This window comes from Centruroides sculpturatus, unplaced genomic scaffold (assembly GCF_000671375.1).
Source record: "Centruroides sculpturatus isolate CEXI.00-Female unplaced genomic scaffold, Cexi_2.0 scaffold257, whole genome shotgun sequence".
Lineage (NCBI taxonomy): Eukaryota > Metazoa > Arthropoda > Arachnida > Scorpiones > Buthidae > Centruroides > Centruroides sculpturatus.
Window position 1 is genome coordinate 283802 of NW_019384389.1, and position 20097 is coordinate 303898.

At 33.3% G+C, this 20097-nt stretch overlaps 3 protein-coding genes across 3 annotated transcripts; all 3 read right to left on the reverse strand.

The window, feature by feature from the left end:
* Positions 1 to 7298: 7298 nt before the first annotated feature.
* LOC111618174 (toxin-like protein 14) lies at positions 7299 to 8607 on the reverse strand. Its single transcript, XM_023359637.1, has 3 exons — positions 8345 to 8607; positions 7611 to 7731; positions 7299 to 7529 (listed from the first exon to the last, which is right to left on the reverse strand). Exons 1-3 carry the CDS (start codon positions 8445 to 8447, stop codon positions 7442 to 7444), a joined length of 312 nt encoding a protein of 103 aa, XP_023215405.1. The 5' UTR covers positions 8448 to 8607; the 3' UTR covers positions 7299 to 7441.
* Positions 8608 to 10204: 1597 nt separating this feature from the next.
* Positions 10205 to 12844, reverse strand: LOC111618175 (venom protein 30.1-like). Its single transcript, XM_023359638.1, has 3 exons — positions 12555 to 12844; positions 12355 to 12472; positions 10205 to 10487 (listed from the first exon to the last, which is right to left on the reverse strand). Exons 1-3 carry the CDS (start codon positions 12637 to 12639, stop codon positions 10394 to 10396), a joined length of 297 nt encoding a protein of 98 aa, XP_023215406.1. The 5' UTR covers positions 12640 to 12844; the 3' UTR covers positions 10205 to 10393.
* A 2898-nt stretch (positions 12845 to 15742) lies between these two features.
* Positions 15743 to 16526, reverse strand: LOC111618176. Its single transcript, XM_023359639.1, has 3 exons — positions 16346 to 16526; positions 16112 to 16232; positions 15743 to 16042 (listed from the first exon to the last, which is right to left on the reverse strand). The coding sequence occupies exons 1-3, from the start codon at positions 16455 to 16457 to the stop codon at positions 15871 to 15873; spliced, it is 405 nt and encodes a 134-aa protein (XP_023215407.1). The 5' UTR covers positions 16458 to 16526; the 3' UTR covers positions 15743 to 15870.
* Positions 16527 to 20097: the final 3571 nt, after the last annotated feature.

Genomic DNA, 20097 nt, shown 5'->3' on the forward strand with positions numbered 1-20097 from the left:
GGTCTTTTTTCCCAATCCCCGGTTTACAAGCACACCTTTTGCCATCCCTCTCTTTATGACTCTTTTTTCACCAATTCTTCCTGGTTTACAGCCACACCTTTTGCATCCCTCGCTTTACGACGGCCTTTTTCCCCGAAATACCCGGTTTACAACCACACCTTTTGCCATCTCTCGCTTTACGACAGTTTAAGATATTCGAAAACGTTTGTGTTTAAATAAAGTATTCTCAGCGATAGAAGGTGTTAAATGCTTTATTAAGTGTTTTAAAAGAAGCTGAGTGTGATATATTTAATTAATAATTTTTAGTCGAAAAAATTTCTATTATATTATTATTGTAAAAATACAGAAATTATATCAGCATCCTGAAATCTGTGATTAAAAATACAGTGAATTTCTATGTTAAAATAATTAAGTTAGTTAAATTATTTGTTAAATTTAAACACGGTTTGCGAGTGGATTAAGTAGAAATAATTAAAAACTTCTTGATAAATATTTAACTTTTATGTTCTTAGAATGTTACAGATGTAATTTAGTGTTGTTAAATAGTGACGTGAGCAAATTTGATATAATTCCTGGCTAAACAAATAAGGATATTGTCAATTTTTATAAATTAATATAACATTTATTAGCTAAATAAATCCCCCGGATAGGCTATATAACATATAAATTTTCTCGAAAGTAGAGAAGTTTATAATTTATCGATTTTAATTTTATAATTAAAGTCAGTTGGGTCAATGGGTATGTAATTTATGTGATTAAAGACATAATTTATTTTCTAGTATGTTCTGTAGTGATCCTGTTTACTTTCTCTTTAATGGCTTTCTTCTTTTCTAGTTTCTTCTATTAAATAAATAAAGTTGGCAGGAGCTCTTGCATGCTTTACCCTCCATTCGGACTAGAGATTATGCCTTATTTTTTAGGGGTGGGATGAGTTTTTATAAAATAATACAAATGCCAGTAGTATTTGTTTTTAATAAGATAAAAACCCTAGTAAAATTTCATAAAATCTGATCCCGCTTAAGATATGACCTAATGTATATCCCCTCTATCTTCCCTCTATCTCGACTTACAATCTCTAAATTATATTGTCATTAATGTCCCATAGATAGAAGTATTCCTGCCAAATTTCAAAAATTTTGGTCCACGGGGTCCTGAATTATAAAGCAAAATGCAGGTCAACATGCAAGCATACGTGAAGAAGTCCGTTCCCTATTTTTTGCTGTTTTTGGAAGCGGGGGCCTTAAACAACGAAAAATTCAAAAAGTCCTAGGACCTCGGATATATAAAGACACTATTTTATGTGTAGATTCGGATCCGCACATAAGCTAAAAACAATCTGCAGCTTAGCCCTCTAGTTATATATCGATAGTTTATGACCTCATATTCTTACATATTTCATTATTTGGCAAAGGAGAAACGCCTGCTATACGTTATAGCTTAGGGTGACAACAAGACCTCACATTATATACGTAAGAACATTCGAAACTCCTGTTTAACATTATAATAACATAGTATGTGGAGGCCCTTTTTAATGTAAAACTTCATCTCTCATAGATTATATGTTTTTATGTTAAAAAAAGCCTTATATATAAAGGGTATGCGTGCTGGAGATCTCGCAATTCTCCATTATCCCAAGAGAAAGAAAAATTCTTAACTCCTAATTGGTTGAAAGAAATTGAAATAAACCGATATTTGCATATCTCCGCCTATTTATATTTTTCTAACCAATCCTCTTCTAGATTTCTATCAGTTTCGTTAGACTTTATCGTTTACATTACACAAAGGCCCACCTATGTTCGTAAATGTAATTAAACACGTAATTTTGTGTAATATATGAATATAAAACAAAATTAAGACTAAAAAAAAGATATTATCTGTTTATTTTTTTTATTAAAATTAAAATTAGTCGAACATTTCAACGATTAAATTATACATTTTTTTTAAAAAAAACTAGATTCAAGAAGAACGTGGCTAGTTTTTTTTCATTGTAATTATAATATATTAGATGCTAATTATGTAGAATAAATGATTAACTAGTGGGTTTAATGATTAGGAGCACCTAAATTAAGGTATGAAGTTATAGTTGAAAGGTCAATAATCTGTAAAGTTTTGTTTTAAACTTGTTTAAGAGCTTGTTAATGAAAGGTTATTATTTTATTATGAGTTTTTTTTAGTCGTCGAGTGTTTGCTTATGCGATTGTCTTCATCGTCATTCTTCAAACTGATATAATCATTTCTATTTTTTATCACTGATATACCTTTTCGATGCTCCTTAATTCGTTATAACCTCCGAAGGTAGGGCATAAATCCTGTTTAAGTTTTTCTAAAGCATATAATTACCTTAACCGGATTTCCTTTAGATACTAGGTGTCTTTACAAATAAAAAAAATAATCAAACAAATCGACACCAGGAAGAAGATAATAAATATTTTTTGATAAAATAAATTAATGTAAAAGTGATTTAAATATTTTAATGTGGATCAGTTTACTAATTTGCTTCACTTATAAGCTATAAGTTAATTAAGTTAATAAGCAAGATCATCAATAAAATGTAGCATTTTTCAGATTCTAGAGTAATTAATCTAGAATCATTGAATTTGAATATGGTAAAGAATACTTTTACTATACACGTGTCCAAAGCTTAAGGATGAACGAAATTGTTCTGAGGGAAATGTACACCAAACTGCCCTTGCTCTGAGAAAGGTGTGCACCAATCTACCTTTGTTCTGCAGGAGAAATGGGCCAATCTACCATCCTTGCTCTAAAGGTAGAGTGGATCAAATTTCCCTCACTCTACAGGAGGAACAGACAAACTGCATTTGCTCTGAGGGAGTATGCACCAATCTAACCTTGCTCTGAATGAGGGTGTACTAATCTTCCCTTGCTCTGAAGGAAGAATAGACCAATCTGTCCCAATAACACCTGAATCACTTGGTGACTAGGCTGCCACGACATTGTGAATACTGCATCACAGTTCGAAATAGATATATTCCATACTGACAGGTGTCTCTGCCTGTGTATTATAAACAGTTTCCATTCTTCTTCACGTATATCAACTGCTTTTTCATCAAAGATCTACTTTGATTTATTGTGTATTACTGTATTAGACGTCCAGTAATACAGTACTTTCCATATTGCATTTTACAGTTTTCTCTATTTAGGCCTATGTACAGTACCTGTACACGTCCCGCCTTAAGTTTCGAACACGTGTTTACTTAAAGAATTACTTAGAATATATACTTGAAATATTATCTCGAATGAGTTTTTTAAATTCGTTTTTCGGAGGTGGTCGTTGTTTAGAGGTTATTTTTGTTCAAAAATAGTGACCGCCGTTTACAGGTGACCTTTATTGATCGACTGTATTTTAAATATTATTACTTAAATTATTATGTATTCAATTTTTTAGTAAATTTAATAATTTTCGTCGCATTCTTCCCCTTCATCCTGTCATCTTGTTTTCCCTCCTCCTCTATCACTTTTTACAGCCGTTTCCTGTATAGATTTTTGTATGACGCTTCGACATTTAGGAAGAGAAGAAAATTCTATGCATTTTCTAACTTTGATGTCATTTTATATTTAAAAAAATATATATTTAAAAGTGATTTTTGCTCGCGTTAAAACAATAAAAACAAAAATCTAACAATGAGTTGTGTAACATTTCCAGCAAAACAGTTAAAATTATCTTTGGCGCCATCTGTTGTGAGGTTTTTATTAAAAAGTTTTTATATGATTAATTATTATAAAAATAGGAAGAAAATTATAAGGGTAGAATAGAATTTTAAATACTAATAACGAGTAAAATCTTCATTAAGTCCGGATCCACTCGAGATACGACAGGTGACCGCCTCGACCTTTCACCACCAAAATTTAACAGCAGAAATGTCCCTAATACTCAAACCTCCCTAGAAAATTTCAGAAAATTTCGTCAAAATGTGCAGGAGTTATTAAGCTTTAAAGTGGGTGAACAATAGCGTGCTCTCACACGTATGCATTAACATCCATACATGCAGGAAAACCCCCAAATTTTTTTGAATTTCTCGAAGTTTCATGGTGCCCCGGTCCAAAAATATAAAAATCTTGGGGGGGGGATTATTTTTGACTGTTTGCCATACATATATAATACTGGAAAAGTAAAAGTTCTTTTGACTTGTGTATCCTATTGTATCATTTGTATTGATTAAGTGAAGAAGAATGCAATTTCCTATTCGCAGTACAGGATACAAATGTTATTTCTCTTGTTTACGTGAACATTTCTCTTCATTAGTAATTGAATTTCTAGAAACACAAACAGGTGTTCGTCACGGATGTACTGAAAACCTGTTTACTTTATCAAATATTTTATGTAATACATTTTATTATTAGGTAATATCCAATAAACTTTCTTATCTTAAATAAAAAAAAAGAGGTAGAGAGATAAGATTAAGCATCAGTTTTTTAAGGATTCACGTGAAAGATTTGGGTCATACACGTGGAGGAAAAGATGACGAGTTTTCATACCAAATTTAAGTGTATAAGACGATAAATTTCAAGAAATTAAATGATTTTGTTAGCATTTTTTGTACTTTGCTTTTAATTTTAGAAAGCGTAATTAGAAGATCCATCAGTGGCACCAGAGGAATGGACAAATCTGTCTTTGCTCTGAGGTAGGAGTGAATCAATTTGCCCTTATTCTGTAAGAGGAATGGACCAAATTGCTTTTGCTCTGAAAGAGGAGTGGACCAATCTGTCCCAAGAATACCTGAATCACTTAGTGACGAGCCTGTCACGACATTGTGAATGCTGCATCACAGTTTGGCTGGTCACGTGGAGTTTAAAAGGGTTTTCTTCAAATATTTAACATCTAAACAAGTCCTGCCGGGGAGCATACCTCTCGGCAGTTCCTTCACGTGTTGCTTTGCCGTATACAAACATAAACTAGTGTATTACGGGAATTAAGTGGGTGTAATATTCTTAGGATAGATAGTCTCCTCAGATATGTAAAAATTAACAGGAAAATGGAATTATTTGCATTTTTCTCTTACGGAACGATGAATTGAAAATGATAATTGGGTCCTCATTTTTCATACACATTCAGAAATTTAAGCAATTTGGCTATTAAATGGGTCAAACGAAAGAAATAACACAGTTTAATAAGAAATTTGTAAAAGATTTCCACGTAACTTACTTAAATTATTATAAAAATTAGATTTAGAAAAGAGAATATTTAAGAATTTCCCATTTATTTGGGTGACACATTTAAAATGACATATTGATCCGTAAACTGTGGATTTTTCCAATTTATTTATTTTTTATGCCATGACCTTATCCAGATATTTCCTTTAATAAATACAGTGGCGGATTAACCCATAGGGCCTCGTCGTCTGGAGGAGCTTCAAAAATTACGTAGTAAAATGATAATATTCCTGTAAAAAGACTTGCCAAATTTATATGACCCGGTAAAAAAGACGCTTAATTAATTAAAAATGATTTATCACATCCAACTTTCATTCCACCCCGTCCTACCCTCAAAATTGAATGGTACATAAGAATATGACAGCCATACGAAAATCCACACTGCCATTGCAAAATGAAAATAAAGAACAAATTGCACTCCTTGTTTCAAAAAAGGACAAGGACAGTAAGCTAAAATAAAGCATTGTCCTTTGAAATAAAGGACGTCTGGCGACCTTGCTCACCCTCTCTCTCTCTCTCTCTCACACACACACAAGCAAAATTGTATGTATACAGTAAAACCTGCGTAAAATGGATTCGTACCGTACCATAATTGAAATAGATTATTTTAAATGCTGTGTTTTTTTGTAGGTCATCTTTGTCTGATGTGATATATTTCAAACTGCCATTTTACAAGAACGTAACCTCGATTTTTAACACAGATTATAAGAAGTAGGTTGGTTCGCTTTACGACGATTTTCCAGGAACTAATTAATGGTAAAATAATACATATTTCATGCAAATAAATAAATAATAAAATACAATTAGAGATGCTTTAATGCTGTAAAGTGCTTTACGTCTCAGTGGGATTAGATTGGATTGACTGAATAAAGCAACCTGCCAAGGAGGATGCTTCATAGAAAGACTTTCAATGATGGAACTTACCCCTATTTAGGTATTAGACACGTGAAGAAAACTCAGAAAACTCTATGTAGATTGTTAATGAGGCACGAACCCGCGACCGACTTTCAGTGTTTTAGTGGTTCTATCCACTGGACACGGATGGGCCTTCAGAAAAGATTAGAAATCTCAGATTTAAATTAATTTTTCTAGTTAATTAATTAAAACAACCAGAAAAATTTAGTTTTCTCCAAACTTTTCGGAGGCCCACCAGTGCCCGAGTGAAGAAAAAACATCTGAACATTAGTGGGTTCGTGCCTCGTCAATGGGCCACGTGGAGTTTACCGAGTTTTCTTCACGAGTGTAACACCTAAATAGGGGCCAATTTCCAATAGAAAATCCTCATGGGTGGTATTTAGGGTTTCTCCAACAGGATCCCGGGAAACAGTTTTCACTTTTTTTCCCCCGGAATCCCGGGACAAGTAAAAGACCCTAGTGGTATTGAGAAACCCTAGTGGTATTCCTCCTCGGCAGATCACGTGCCGTAAACCAATCCTTCTCCTTTCAGATGTTAGATACGTGAAGAAAACTCCATGTAGGCCGTTGGCGGGACACGAACCCACGACTAAATTCCAGTGTTTAGTAGTTTAGTGGTCGCGATGTGAGTGAATGCACCACTCAGTTGTGAGCCAAAGCAGCAGCAGCTAAACTGATTTGGCTCACATTATTTTTCAGATATCTTCGATGAGAAATTTTAAATATTTATACATAACTATTTAAATTATTCACATTTATATTATCGAATTATATTTTATATATCTGCGTGACAAATCCATTAATTCTTTGCTTTTTCACCTCGAGTCGTCGGCACGCGCCGAAGCAATTTGCATAAAGCGATTTGAATTGTTGCCACCGAATTTCACTTCCCGTGTCAATCAATATTTTGAAATCGAATTTTCTAGTGTTTTAATTCTAATCACAGAGAAAATGTGACAAAATATAATAAAGATCGAATTACGCCTGTGACGTGAATTCGACGTCACTTCGTATTTAAATCCGGAATGACGCAACATAGATAACACGACAATGTGTATGACGAAAGATGACGCATTGGATAAAACAACGCGACATTTCTAATCTATCTTCGTCACACTAGGATACAGATAATGCATCATTTAAAATAATAATATATTCTATGCAAGGTGAACCAATGTCTAGGATCTTCCAAAAAAAAAGGTCTAGGCCTCAAGTTTAATATACAAAATTAGCGTGTTTAATTATTACTTTTTATTAAATGAATAATTAAAGGAATTGAAATACATATTTATGAGTAAACAATGTAGAATGATGTGCAAAATGATTCAAAATTTCCACACCAGATGGCGACAGCTTAGCATTGGATATCCGGACAGCATCGAGGGTAAGGTCCTTTCCTTTTTATAATTGTGCATCCTTCAGGATTATCGATAACTGTACATCTACATTAAATTAATTAATTTTAAAAGAATATATTAAAAAATAAAATTTATTTTAAAAAGTTCTTAAAAAGTATTATTTACTTATAAGTTTTTATATTTCGAATTCCTCGTATCACCACGCATCTGTGCTTTTCGCACCTTTCGTTATCCGTCCAAATCTCTTTTAATTTACGTTTAATTCCGTTTTTATCGATGCAAGGACCTTAAAAAAATAAAGAATTCAAGGTTTAAAAAATTATTTTCTTATTAATTATTTTTATTTAAATAAAACAACGCGCGATTTTTATTGTTTATAAATGGAGCCACGCGACGCGACGCGACGTCGCGAGCGAACTGTATTTCTCTTAAACTGAACTAACACTCTCTTGTAAAATTGTAAAATATCAAATATATCAATTAATTTATTTATAAAATTTGTTTGAATTGATAAACATTAATTTAAACAATTAAATATCTCTATTTCAATTACGTCGCGTCGCGCCTCCTCGCCGCAAAAGTGCGCGACGCGTATCATATACAGTATTATATACATACTAAGCATTATGTATATCATAGCCCAGTCTTATGCCTAGGGACTTGTGTGTTTAGAGGCCTGAGACATTCGTAAACACATTCTTACCGTTTGTTTCCATTCACATAAATAATACCTACGGCCCTAGACCTTGTACTTTAACAAATATACGATACAATTTTCAAATTATACAAAAAGGGGCCTGAAATTATAAGGTTGTCTAGGGCCTTGCAGAAAACACACAAAAACCTTTAAAATATTAAAATACAACACTTAAAAACAATGCTGGTGAAGCACGACTTACCTGGTCCAACCTCTTGAGGTGTGTGAAGTATGGCAGCGTGTAAGAACTGCACGAGTAAACAGACACATATTACACAGATGTATAACTTAGTTAAGAATACCATGATGGTAGCTTCACAACTTACAATTTATATGGCACCTTATATAAAAGTACGGTAAGAATTGTAAGTCACAAACACGTAGTGTCAGAATGTATTTCACAAACAACACTAATTTAGACTTTACTCTTAAGAATAAGGAAGGATGAGGACACACCTTGCTTAATATTGTTTAAAATACGTAGTTACGTAGTGACGTAGTATATAACTGTTAACAGCTATACGTTACTTAGTGTAGACCCCGCTATAAACGTGTTAATCTATTTGAATCGGTTTCAACTGCTTTGGGACACCCGGAATCGAATCCGGACGAGTCGTAAAAACAGCAGGGATTTTTCGGGGGTGGTCCTTCCGGATATGTCAGGCCCGAAAGGGCATTCACCATTTAACAGCCCCTTTGTGGGCTCTCTCTCGTTATTTTTACAAAAACGAAGAAAATATACTTCCGTAGGAATTTGTTATTGATGCGACCCCCGCTTTATGACCGCTGGATTTAAAAATTCCACTTATATAATTAGCATGTGTGTGAAAGTTCATACTTTTTCTCAGCCCTATGAAATTGCAATTTGGATAGGGCCAAGGAAAAGATAGGGCCTTTTTCTTGACCCTCTCCAAACTGCATTTTCAGGAACATAACCTCAATTCATAACATTACACTATCTCAGAACGTTGTAATGTGCGTTAAAACATTGGAAGAGCCTTCAAGTTTCATCTTTACTCGTTACAACTTCTTAATGCATCCACCTCGTTTCACACGGCACGCATCCAACCGAATTCCTACACTCGCTACGTCATATCCGTTATCACACAGCAGCACAGTTCTACGGCTCCTGCAGCTCCCGCAGATTACTTACGTTGTTGCACAATAACGAGTGATTCCAACTTTGCCAATTGTAGATCACAAAACGCCTCTGTTGTGGAGCCGCCATTTTTGTTTAGGAGCTTCCTAGAGGTAGTAGACAATAAGACGTTCGAATGCATATGGGAGATAAAACAAGGAAGTTATTCTATCGATTGGTATACATCACATACTTCTAGGATAATAATTAATATAATTACAATAATTTAAAATGGTAGAATTTATTTTGGAAGGGCCTGCATTATTATAACTTTTGCAGATCGTCCGTGTCGCTTTGCCTATACAAGAAAAACAATGAAAGTGTATAAATAAAATTTCATTTAAAAAAACCAAATAAACCGGCAACGAGTTGCTCAACTTTCCCGGTATCATTAAAAATTTTGATGGTTGTGCCATCTGTTATCATATTTTATTAAAAACCTTTTTTATATTTTTAACTATTATAAAATGGCAAGAATCTTAATTTTCAAGGTAGGGATGGGTTTTATAAAAAATTGTAAGTGCTAATAACGAATAAAATCGTCATTAAATCCGACCCTAATAGAGATACACACGACCCCCATTATCTCCCCACCCATTTGACGTTTAACCACTAAAATTTAACAGCTTTGACCCCCCTAATAAACAAACCTCCCTGCAAAATTTCACAAATTTTCGACGGAAAACACGGGAGTTATTAAGCTTCAAAGAGGTTGCTCCTAAAGATAATGAGGGACAACGAGAAGTGGGTGCCTATAAGGATCCCTTATAACTGGGCTCGTATAAATTATTCATAAACTTTGGGAACGATGGGCGAAAATGTTTCGGATAATATTTCTAAACTCGTCTTGTATTTTTAAGCAAGAATTTAGATTAATTATTCTGTTTATTTTTCAAAGGTTCTTAATGATCTTGTCGACATTTCTTAATGATAGAAAAGAATCTAAAATATAGGTTAAATAACATAACTTCATGATTTATTTATCAACACACGTCACGAGTTTACACCCCATTTATACTGATATTTAAGAAATTTAAACGTAATTAAATGTAGTTTTTAAAATATTCTTTATTTAATTATACAAAATGAGAGTTTCATTAAATAAAAAAGGGCCTAAGGGCAAATAATCCTAGGGCAACAGTCGGGGTAATTTCCTTCTTTTTTCTCTATTTTACAATTTGGATTTGGACTTGATGGAACACCGCAACTGGAAATAAAAAGAAAAAATTAATTTTATTTAAGTCGAAATTATATAAAATTAAGAAACAAATTACGTAAAAATAAATTTTAAAAATCTTAACGTGCAATGGTGCTTTTTAAGTGGCATGGAATATGTGTGAAGGATCCATTCAGGCGACGATAACAGTACCAAATTTAAACAATTGATCCTTTCAATCCCTCATCTACCGAAGCTTGCAATGTGATTTACACAAAAAAATTTTAAATTTTATTACCATCAAATTTCATCTTCTATTGTCAAATTTTGAAATTAAATAAAGTATGAATCACGCGATTCAATTGTCTAAAGATATTTTCTTCTATTTTACTTTTTTTATTCCGATTTTACAGAGGAAAAATCATCGAAAAATTCGCCATTTTAACTTTCTTCGTACGCGCGATTTGCAACGAAATGACGTAGAATTTCATGTCGTAATTAGACTATAGTGACGTGAATTCTACGTCATTTTTTTTTAAAATGCAAATTGCGTTTAAATCGGGATCGATGCGATAGATAACCGCGGATGTGTGACGCAGTACTGGACGGTGTGACGTTGATTATGACAGATGGCCTGACAAAATAATGCAACAGAATATGTATATTGCTACAAACTTAATAGTATAGCCTATTGGTTTATTATAATTTTCGAAATGTACGTCAGAAACTCCATTAACCGGTATCCATTCAACCGGTGTTTTAGTACTCGAAGTCGTTAACAAAAAGAATCTATAGATTAAGTACAAATGAAATATACAGGGTTATAATGTAGCCATTATGAGGATAAGTTTCATAGAAGAGCTTATGCCCCTCTCTAGTTTCAGTTCTGCTTTCGTCTACAAAGAATAATTACTAAGCTGAAACTTGTATTATCAGTAGAGCAAATAACCAATAACGTTTTAAGCACGTTCTAGGCCTTAGAACTAATTTCTTTAGAGGCATTACATGAGGGGTCCTAAAGAAAGCAAGGCCCCAGTCCAGACAGATTGTGCCCTCGCGTTTATGAGGCCCTACATGCTCTTAACAGATAGAGGCGAGAACATGTTTTCTGTTAAATTCGTGCTGTCAAATAAATGGAAGTACAGTACTGTAAATATGAATTTTATTATCTGCAGTTTTCGATTATCCTGGCACAATCCTCCTCCTCATTAGGCCGGTTAATGGAGTTTCTACTGCATATTGTAAAATTGAGACTAAGCAAACACAAAAAAAGGCTGCTAACGGTAGCATTTTAGTTTGCTTTTCCTTCTCGTTCTCTTCGTTCTCAATTCAATTCGTAGAGGTTTTAGGCATAGTCAACCCAGGCAAAAGATTACACTGTTTAGGACTATGCCTCGCATTTTTTGGAGCCTCGGAGAAACACAAATATATACTTATCATTCTTGATCCAGTACTCGAAACTCAGCACAGCTACAATTTAAATATCTGTAAGAACCATATCAAATTAAGTCTACCGAAAAGTCCTGTCAAGTCCACCCTTGCCCAAGGCCTCATACTTAGGAAAGATGGCCGAGCGGTTAGGTTGGCAGCCAGACGCTCTGAAGGACCCTGATTCGAATCCAAACGGGTCGAAAACTCCAGGAATTTTTTGGAGGTGGTCCGTTAGGATGTGTCGAGTCCGGGCCTGGCCAACCCATAATGTTAAAAAAAAAAAGGCCATCTTAATACCCACAAGTGGAAAGAGCTAAAAAAAAGACCTCATGCTGAATACCATTTCACTTGATCTCAGGTTTACCCACGCGAGTACTCGACCTTCAAACGTCAATACAAAGTATTTTTAAACGTATTTTTATTGTTAATTTAATTATTTATAACAATTATTAAACTAAAAATTTAAATTAAACTTATTTAAACTTACTCCGTGATAATAATATAAGCTTTATCCTCGACGATTCGACATGTTAGACGTTCGCAAAAATCCGGATTGTACCAATCTTCCCTATCTTCTTTTAATTCGGATCCATAAACACACTTCCCTATAAATATATATATATTAATTAACACCTTAAATTATAAGGTAAATAATTTAAAAATTATATAAAATACTCTTCAACTTACCATCCCTCATACGAACCGTGCTGTTGAAGGTATAGCAATTTGCCAAAGTTCCTAAAGCCAACAAAGCAATTAATGTGTTTAACATTTTCGAGTGTCGTCTCCTACACTGTTTGTCTGATTGTCTGTCCGTTCCATATATAGGTTACTTGCTTGGCTCCACCTTTATCCTTAAATCTGACTCATCCCACTTCCAGTTTTTCAGGTTAACGATCCATCAGGTTATTAACTAACGTACCCTATCCTTTTATATGGTTAAAAATGTGCCCGAAATCACAAAAATTAAGACAATTTTGACCTCTTAATTATCGGAAGTAATTACAATTTAAAATTTGTAAGGATTTATAAGGAAAAATTTAATTATTTAAGGTTTTTTTGAGGTTAAAATGTAGGCTCTTTCCGTTTTTAGTGTGTGTTGGATGGAATATCCGTAGATAAGAAATGATGCAAAAAATGCAAGATATGAAATAAAGTATGCGGATTTTTGTCCAGTAATCATGTTGATGCTCTGTTTAATTATTTTCTTCCATTTTGTTGTTAAATCGATTGCAATTAGAGAAGAAATTGTGGTGACAAAATCTGTAGGAGGTAAAGGATTTCCTGTTTTAATTATTAATTAATAAATTAATATTTAAATCCTACCGATTTTAAGATAAATTTGATCCTTTTCTTGTTCTGGTAGATGAATTTTTTAATTATAATGTCCTTTTCTTGATTCTTTTTAATGCAGGAAACGGTTTAGTGCAAAATTTCTATCAAATTTCTGCAAGCGACGACGCGCGCGACTGTCGCAGCGCGCCAAAGAGAGAGTGTTTGCGACAGTTGAGAATTTTACACTTATTCATTCTAATAGACAATACTGTTCAGCAATAATGTTCTTTATCTAATTATATGTAACGTAATTTAAGTTTAAGTTGCGTATTTATGCACAAACGCAATGTTTTGTAAACATCGATAGCGACGCGTTACGACGTGTCGTAGGCTGCGACTATTAAAAATTCTACACCTTTTCGTTCTGATTGATGAGTTTTTTATTTATGACGGGATTTAACCGGTTCTATTTAGTTGAAAAACAAATTAACTTAAGCGTTTTAAAAAAAATGTAACCAAGAATTTTGTGAGAAATGATGGCGATGCCGGCGCGCGACCATCGCTTGCAAATAAATCATGTCGCTCGCGAGTTTCGCAACCGATTGCATGCGCCAGTGACACTCATTGACATTCACAAAATTCTGATTTTTATCAAGATTTTACCATAAAAATAATTAGAAATTGTAGTATTTTAAAGTTTCGATTAAGACAAAGTATAAAGATAGGGCCTTAGATAGGCGAGGCCCTCGGATAGGACTTTAGATTGCTATTCCGAGAGCCTATGGTTAGGTAATGTACAGTACATGATTAAACGCTAGGCACGCGAGGCATACAGCTAGGCCCTAGGCACGTCAGGCCCATGACTAAAGCGTCCTGAAATTTAAAAAATAAAGCAATTTTAATAATTCTATAGCCACAATTAGACATTATTAGTTTATAACGTAAACTTATGTAGAGGGTTCCCAAACTTCTGTTCCTAGGGAAGGCCTTAATCCGTCAATGCAGAATTAATATAATATAGATTATAGATAATATAAATCTACACCCTTATATCCGAGTATAGATATGGTTGGCTTTTCTCACCACCCAAATATGCCTGAAATATAGGCCTATATATATATATATATATAAAGCATATTTGGATGATGCCTACTATACATGTAGGCTTTATATTTTAATTTTCGATTTTTGCTGCCTCTAGGCAATGCCTAGTTACCTAATGAATGACTGAGGCCATGCTGACTCTCTTCTACTTGAGCCTGTACAGATTTAGTTTCCAAAATTATATAACCTACACTTAGGGCCTCTCAAACGTAGTGAGACCTTGGCCTCTCAAGTTTGAGGCTACAGTGTAATAAAAAAACACACATCAATGAGTTATAAAATGAATAGTAGATATTTTTGGGGCCCTATGCGAACTCTAATCTTATATAGGCCCTACAGTGATCTACCCAAGCCTTTATTATCGGTGGATAGAATATAAAGTCCCTCTAATCTTCCTGCTTCCTCTATCAAGGTCTAATTAAAGATTTTAAAACCTTAAATGGTCCAGTAACAGGTATAAAAAGAGATTTTATCACACGTAACCGCGTTTCAATTTGTAAACATGACCTGAAGTTACGCTTTAGTAACTAAGTAACTTTTGTAGTGCGTAACTTTAACCGAGGTCACCTGATATTATCTTCAGGTGTATCTATTATTTTGTTAGACTCGTGTAACCTTTTACGTCATTTCACGTCATTCCTATAGTTTTTTTACAATGGGGAAGTAGATAAATGACGTCAAAATGACGTTGAGGGTATCAGAATTATTTATTTAAATGCGTTTTAAGCAATAAAATTATATATATATATATCCTTCTCCTTTCAGATNCTCGACAATTTTCGATGATAAATCTTGCTCCAGCATCACATGCAAAACTGTAGAAGATGCGGGATTTTTAATTATTTTAAGGTATAATTTTAATTAATTTTATATATATTATAAATTACAAATTTAAATTCTTTAATTAAGCAATACATTTCTTTTATTTTTAAGCTGCGAACCTCATTCAATTAAAGACGAATGCAAAATTTTCACAATGAAAGGACGTTTTCCTGATTGTTGTCCCATCAAAATCTGTCCATAACGCAATGAAAATAATCACCTAAAACCTTTTTTTTTTTGTTAAATTAATTAAAACATTCATCTTTTTTATAATAATTTTAAAATATAATAAATTTCTCAAATTTATTGAGTAAAACTGAATTTTTTTGGAAACCGTCGTAAATCGAATTCAAATTTTCCATAGAATTAGTGTTATTAATTACGGTTCCGTTCTTATGTTTTAATGTCAATAATTGGGGTTCTTTTTTTTACTGTTATTAATTTCGCAGCTATCATTTTTACAAGTAACAGTTATAAAACGAGGGGAGATTATAAAACGAGATGTGTTAAAGATGGAATTTTAATTAATAAGAGAGGTCGTAAAGCGGGGGTTTTGTTATAATTGTATACTGGCTTCTTTATAATTTATGAATTAAAAGTAATTAATTATACTTAATAATTTTAACCTGTAATACATGTTTTCGATTCGTATAAAATAAAAAAAATAACTAAAACATGCGACAAAATAAAAATTTATTCATATTTAGAAAATGTTACAAGTATAGAAAGTTTAATAGTTAACAAAATGCAATTGTTTTTTTTTATTAAAAAAAAATCAAAAGAAAGAGAAAAAGAAATGCTTTTATTTTTTCCCATTCCTATCCAGAAGCAATCGAATTTCTTCCACAATGGCTTCGTTGCTGTCAACTTCGGGTTGTTGATTGCAAACGATTTCTCCAGAGCAGCATTCAGGATAAGGTCCTCTACGACCCACAACGGTGCAATTCTGAGAGATGGGAGTGAGGGGAACACAGCTGAAAGAAGAAAACAATAATTAAATACATAACACAATGCTAAAATAGCTTATGAAATTACTCATTTACCCTCTGACTTCGCTGTGTCCTACTGTGTCCATTACGCTGCAAGAGACTTTCTCACAGAAGTCCGTTCTGTACCAAACTTCTCCATTTTCTAGTAATTTATCCTCGTAAATATCGCATCTACCTATAAAAAATATTCATTTAAATTAAATATTTCTGTACTTAAACCTAATTTTTGATCTTCGCAAGATGGATTTTAAAAAGAAATTAATACAGTGGCGTAAATATAAATCTTACCATTTACTATTGGTACCCGTGCATCATTTTTGTAGGAGATGAATCTTACATCATTGTTTGTAGCATAAACAGAGAATGCCAGAAACAGGACAGTGAAAATATTCCAAATCATGTCTTCGGAGTTGGAGTTTAACGTGGTGTTTAATGTGAGAAATGTGTAAGAAGCAAAGGGTTGCCCCTCTTATATTTATCAAAGAAGATGAGTGGTAAACATCCCTTGATACGTTTGACGTCGAAAGTAACATCCTGCATTATGTAATGTGGCCCAAAATAAACTCACTTTCAGAATTTTCAAGGGCATATTTCCACTTTCTCTTGGTGCACGGCTTCCTGAACAGTCTCCGAAGTTTGTTTTTATAAGTCAATTATGAAATTTTAAATAATAATATACAAAATTTACTCTTAAAATAGCTGTAATAAACGTTTTAGTTCAGGAAAACACGGCTCTAAAATTTATAGATTCAAATTTAATGCGCTCTTAGAGTTTCGTATGTGACCACGCTTCAAGTTTGATACTCAAGTTTGTGCAACTTAATTCATATTTGAACTTATTTATCGCATTAGAATATATAAAACTTAATTAAAATTAATTTATATAGCTATAAAGGTAATTAAATATTAAAAAAATAAGGTTATTTAGAAGAAAATATGGTAAAGAAAGCTGGGAAGTTCTTCAACTTCTTGAAGAGCTCTCCAGTTGGGAAGATCTTCAAAAGGCATGGACAATGTATTTATATTCACATATAAATTAAATTAAAATTGTTATATTTAATAATTAAAAATATATAAAAAATGATTTATTTTAGTTTTTACATCAGGGAATTTTATATGAGTGCATTCAAGAGAGCAGAAACAAGCTACACGAACACCACACAAATATAAAAATATTTATAAAGAAATTTCGGATATTTTTTAAAATAAAATATACACACAAATTAATTTATTTATTTATTTTAAATAATTTTAATTAACTTAATAATGTTTTTCTTCAAGCATTTTAACTATAAACATAAAAACAAGCGAGTATATTGACCTTTTTGAAGAATGGGGTCACTTTAATAATCCTTCCTCGGCTTGATTTTCATTATCACTTTACACACGAGTTCCTGTTTATTAAATAATTATACTGATAAATTTTTTAATGTAATTTTACAGATACATTCCAACTGATTTAAATAATATTTACTTCATCAGATGTTCTTAATTAAATTTACTTTAAAAAAAATTAATTAGCGCGACGTTAAAATTTAATACAAGATCAAAAAATAAATAATTTCCAATTAAAGTTTACATTCGGTAAAACCTCTTAACAACGGACACTAACGGAAACATGGATGGTCTTCCGTACTGATGGATCCCATTGCGAGTCAGGCCCTATTCGGCATAATACGGACATCATATAAGGTATAATGAGCACCTTATATAGTAATACCACGAGCTTCGAAACACCCTAAGAATATTTCGGGGGTTGGTTCGTCCGTATACGTCGGGCCCAGTTGCTCATCACACGCCTGTTCCACTGTTGGCCTGGCCGAAATCATAATAAGCCTGCTAAAAAAAGGCCTTTTTAGTGGCCTTAAGAGGAAAGAGTTACGAAACATAAATAAATACCATGCACTAATAGATCAATCAAATTTTCTTTCTGGGTGATTAAATTCTGAACTTTTTAAGAAGCATTTTTGAAATTTTAAACTTTATTTTTAGCCTTAAACATTTGTATTAATGTTTCTCAATCACTCGTGTTTGCACGTTGTGATCTGGATTTTCTCAGACATTGCTTACAAACGTGTTGCCAATATTCTACAACTAAACCAGCTGTGTCGTGGGCATGAAAAAAAGGCCTTACAAGGCCTTATATCGATAGCAAAAGAATAAGATACGGGAATTTTGTGTTCAATTCATCAATTGAGTTTACAGCATCATAGTTAGCATAATATAGATTTTCTTTTATTGTATTATTTAAAGTATAAATATGAAGCAAATGTATTATACAAATACCCAGAAATCAAAAACTTGTAATATAGTTTTCATTTTAACGTTTATTCTTCTTATATTCTGGCCAAGAAAAGCCGTATTCATAAAAGTATAAAATGAAGAAGGCAGTAGTTCCGACTGGCATTACTCAACAACGGGCTTCTTCATAAGAGGTGAAACGCAGGAGAGTCGGGAGTCGAAGAATCGAATCTTTTTATGGAAGTCGGAAGTTGGAGTCGATTTTTAAAAATAATCGACTCGAGAGTTGTGTGTTTTTCCGTCGACTCCCCATCCCTGGTCAAACGTCCACTTGCAATCGAGTAAAAAGTGATGATTATAACGTAAAAGTGATTGAGATAAGTAACCTTCCGCCCTCGACCATGAGTCGTTTTGTATTCTATAATCTACAAGAGAAAACCCCCAAAAATTGAATAATTAAATAAAAATTTATTGATGTAATTGCCTCCAAGCTTTGTCTCCTCCTGGAAAATTTTCTTCTTCATGGTCTCAACACTCTGGTGAAAAACTGTTCCTAGTAGTTCCGAGTCCGGAACCGGTTCTGATCCGGAAGTACTTACATCAACAAAAATTTCACTTTTTTCGAATCTCTTCCCCCATAATCATCAGTCAAGGATCGAAATCATCACTAAGAATCTAACAGTGTGTTGCCTTCATTATCATACAATGCTTACTTATACAGTATAATAATGTATTAAACTTTAAAAAATCATAATACTGTATCAAGGGAATGAAATGCGAGATGAACCAGGTTTCGTGGTAGCCTATCTTTTCCTCAGGGTCTTAGAGAGTACGTACTGTACATGCATATCCTTACGCTCATAATCCAAAAGGAGTGAGCAGCAGGTGAAAGGAGACTACAATCTTACAAATCATCCATTCAGCAACTTCACACCTTCCTGTCCAGATACACCTCTTTTGCTTCAGACACATTCTAGCACACTTCCTCAAATTCTCTGCTCTACGATCCCCATCTTGATATGGTGAGCAGGATCACGTGCCATCAGCTTTATCAGCGGCAGCTTTGCTACGGACAGGCATACCTATGCTGAACAGGTCAGAGAATAGAGTCAGACTAAAGAGGGATCGCTGGTCTTCTAGGGTGCTTAGTCTCCAATTACGTGAGTAACACGAATGTGTTAGGAATGTCACGTGTCACGGACTCATTCAGTGAATGGTCTCAATGAATGAGTTAATACCACGTGATATTCTCAACATGTTCGTGTTGTTACATAACTCGAGACTAGGCACTAACGATGGAGGTTTTTCGTGAGACTAACGTCTCATCTTGTAAAGAAAAAAAAGGCAAAAGGAAAGCAAGATCTAAAATGGTGAGGGTCTTGACTTCGAGCCAAGAAAAATCTGAGAGTAACACCGAAAAATTTGGTGCAGATCGGTCATAGGGTTTAGAAGTTCGTAGGAAACATACAGACAACGCTTCATTCATATGTCTGTAGAGAGTATAAAAAGTTTGATATGTATATAAAGAAGCCATCCAAAAATCATTATCACCCTGCAAAAAAGGACTAATTGATTTCTAATGATTAAAATTTAATAGCCTGGTGTTTTCGACTTTTTTCTTGTAATCTAATTGAAGAAATGCTCGAAGCAATGAACGAAATGTCACTACGATTCTTTAAATACAATAAAAACTAATATCGACGCTTCAATGATAGCCTTAAAGTTAAATACCAATAAACTCAACANCTTATACAGTATAATAATGTATTAAACTTTAAAAAATCATAATACTGTATCAA

What these genes read in the sequence shown, in the direction of transcription:
- LOC111618174 (XM_023359637.1), bottom strand. Translation starts at nt 8,447, where the DNA reads ATGGTATTCTTAACTAAGTTATACATCTGTGTAATATGTGTCTGTTTA. An exon ending in ACCTCAAGAGGTTGGACCAG is followed by an intron (nt 7,732 to 8,344) that starts GTAAGTCGTGCT and finishes TATTTTTTTAAG; the next exon opens with GTCCTTGCATCGATAAAAAC. An exon ending in CGAAATATAAAAACTTATAA is followed by an intron (nt 7,530 to 7,610) that starts GTAAATAATACT and finishes AATTTAATGTAG; the next exon opens with ATGTACAGTTATCGATAATC.
- LOC111618175 (XM_023359638.1), bottom strand. Translation starts at nt 12,639, where the DNA reads ATGTTAAACACATTAATTGCTTTGTTGGCTTTAGGAACTTTGGCAAAT. An exon ending in CACGGTTCGTATGAGGGATG is followed by an intron (nt 12,473 to 12,554) that starts GTAAGTTGAAGA and finishes ATATATTTATAG; the next exon opens with GGAAGTGTGTTTATGGATCC. An exon ending in GCTTATATTATTATCACGGA is followed by an intron (nt 10,488 to 12,354) that starts GTAAGTTTAAAT and finishes TTTTATTTCCAG; the next exon opens with TTGCGGTGTTCCATCAAGTC.
- LOC111618176 (XM_023359639.1), bottom strand. Translation starts at nt 16,457, where the DNA reads ATGATTTGGAATATTTTCACTGTCCTGTTTCTGGCATTCTCTGTTTAT. An exon ending in ACGGGTACCAATAGTAAATG is followed by an intron (nt 16,233 to 16,345) that starts GTAAGATTTATA and finishes TATTTTTTATAG; the next exon opens with GTAGATGCGATATTTACGAG. An exon ending in GGACACAGCGAAGTCAGAGG is followed by an intron (nt 16,043 to 16,111) that starts GTAAATGAGTAA and finishes TTCTTCTTTCAG; the next exon opens with CTGTGTTCCCCTCACTCCCA.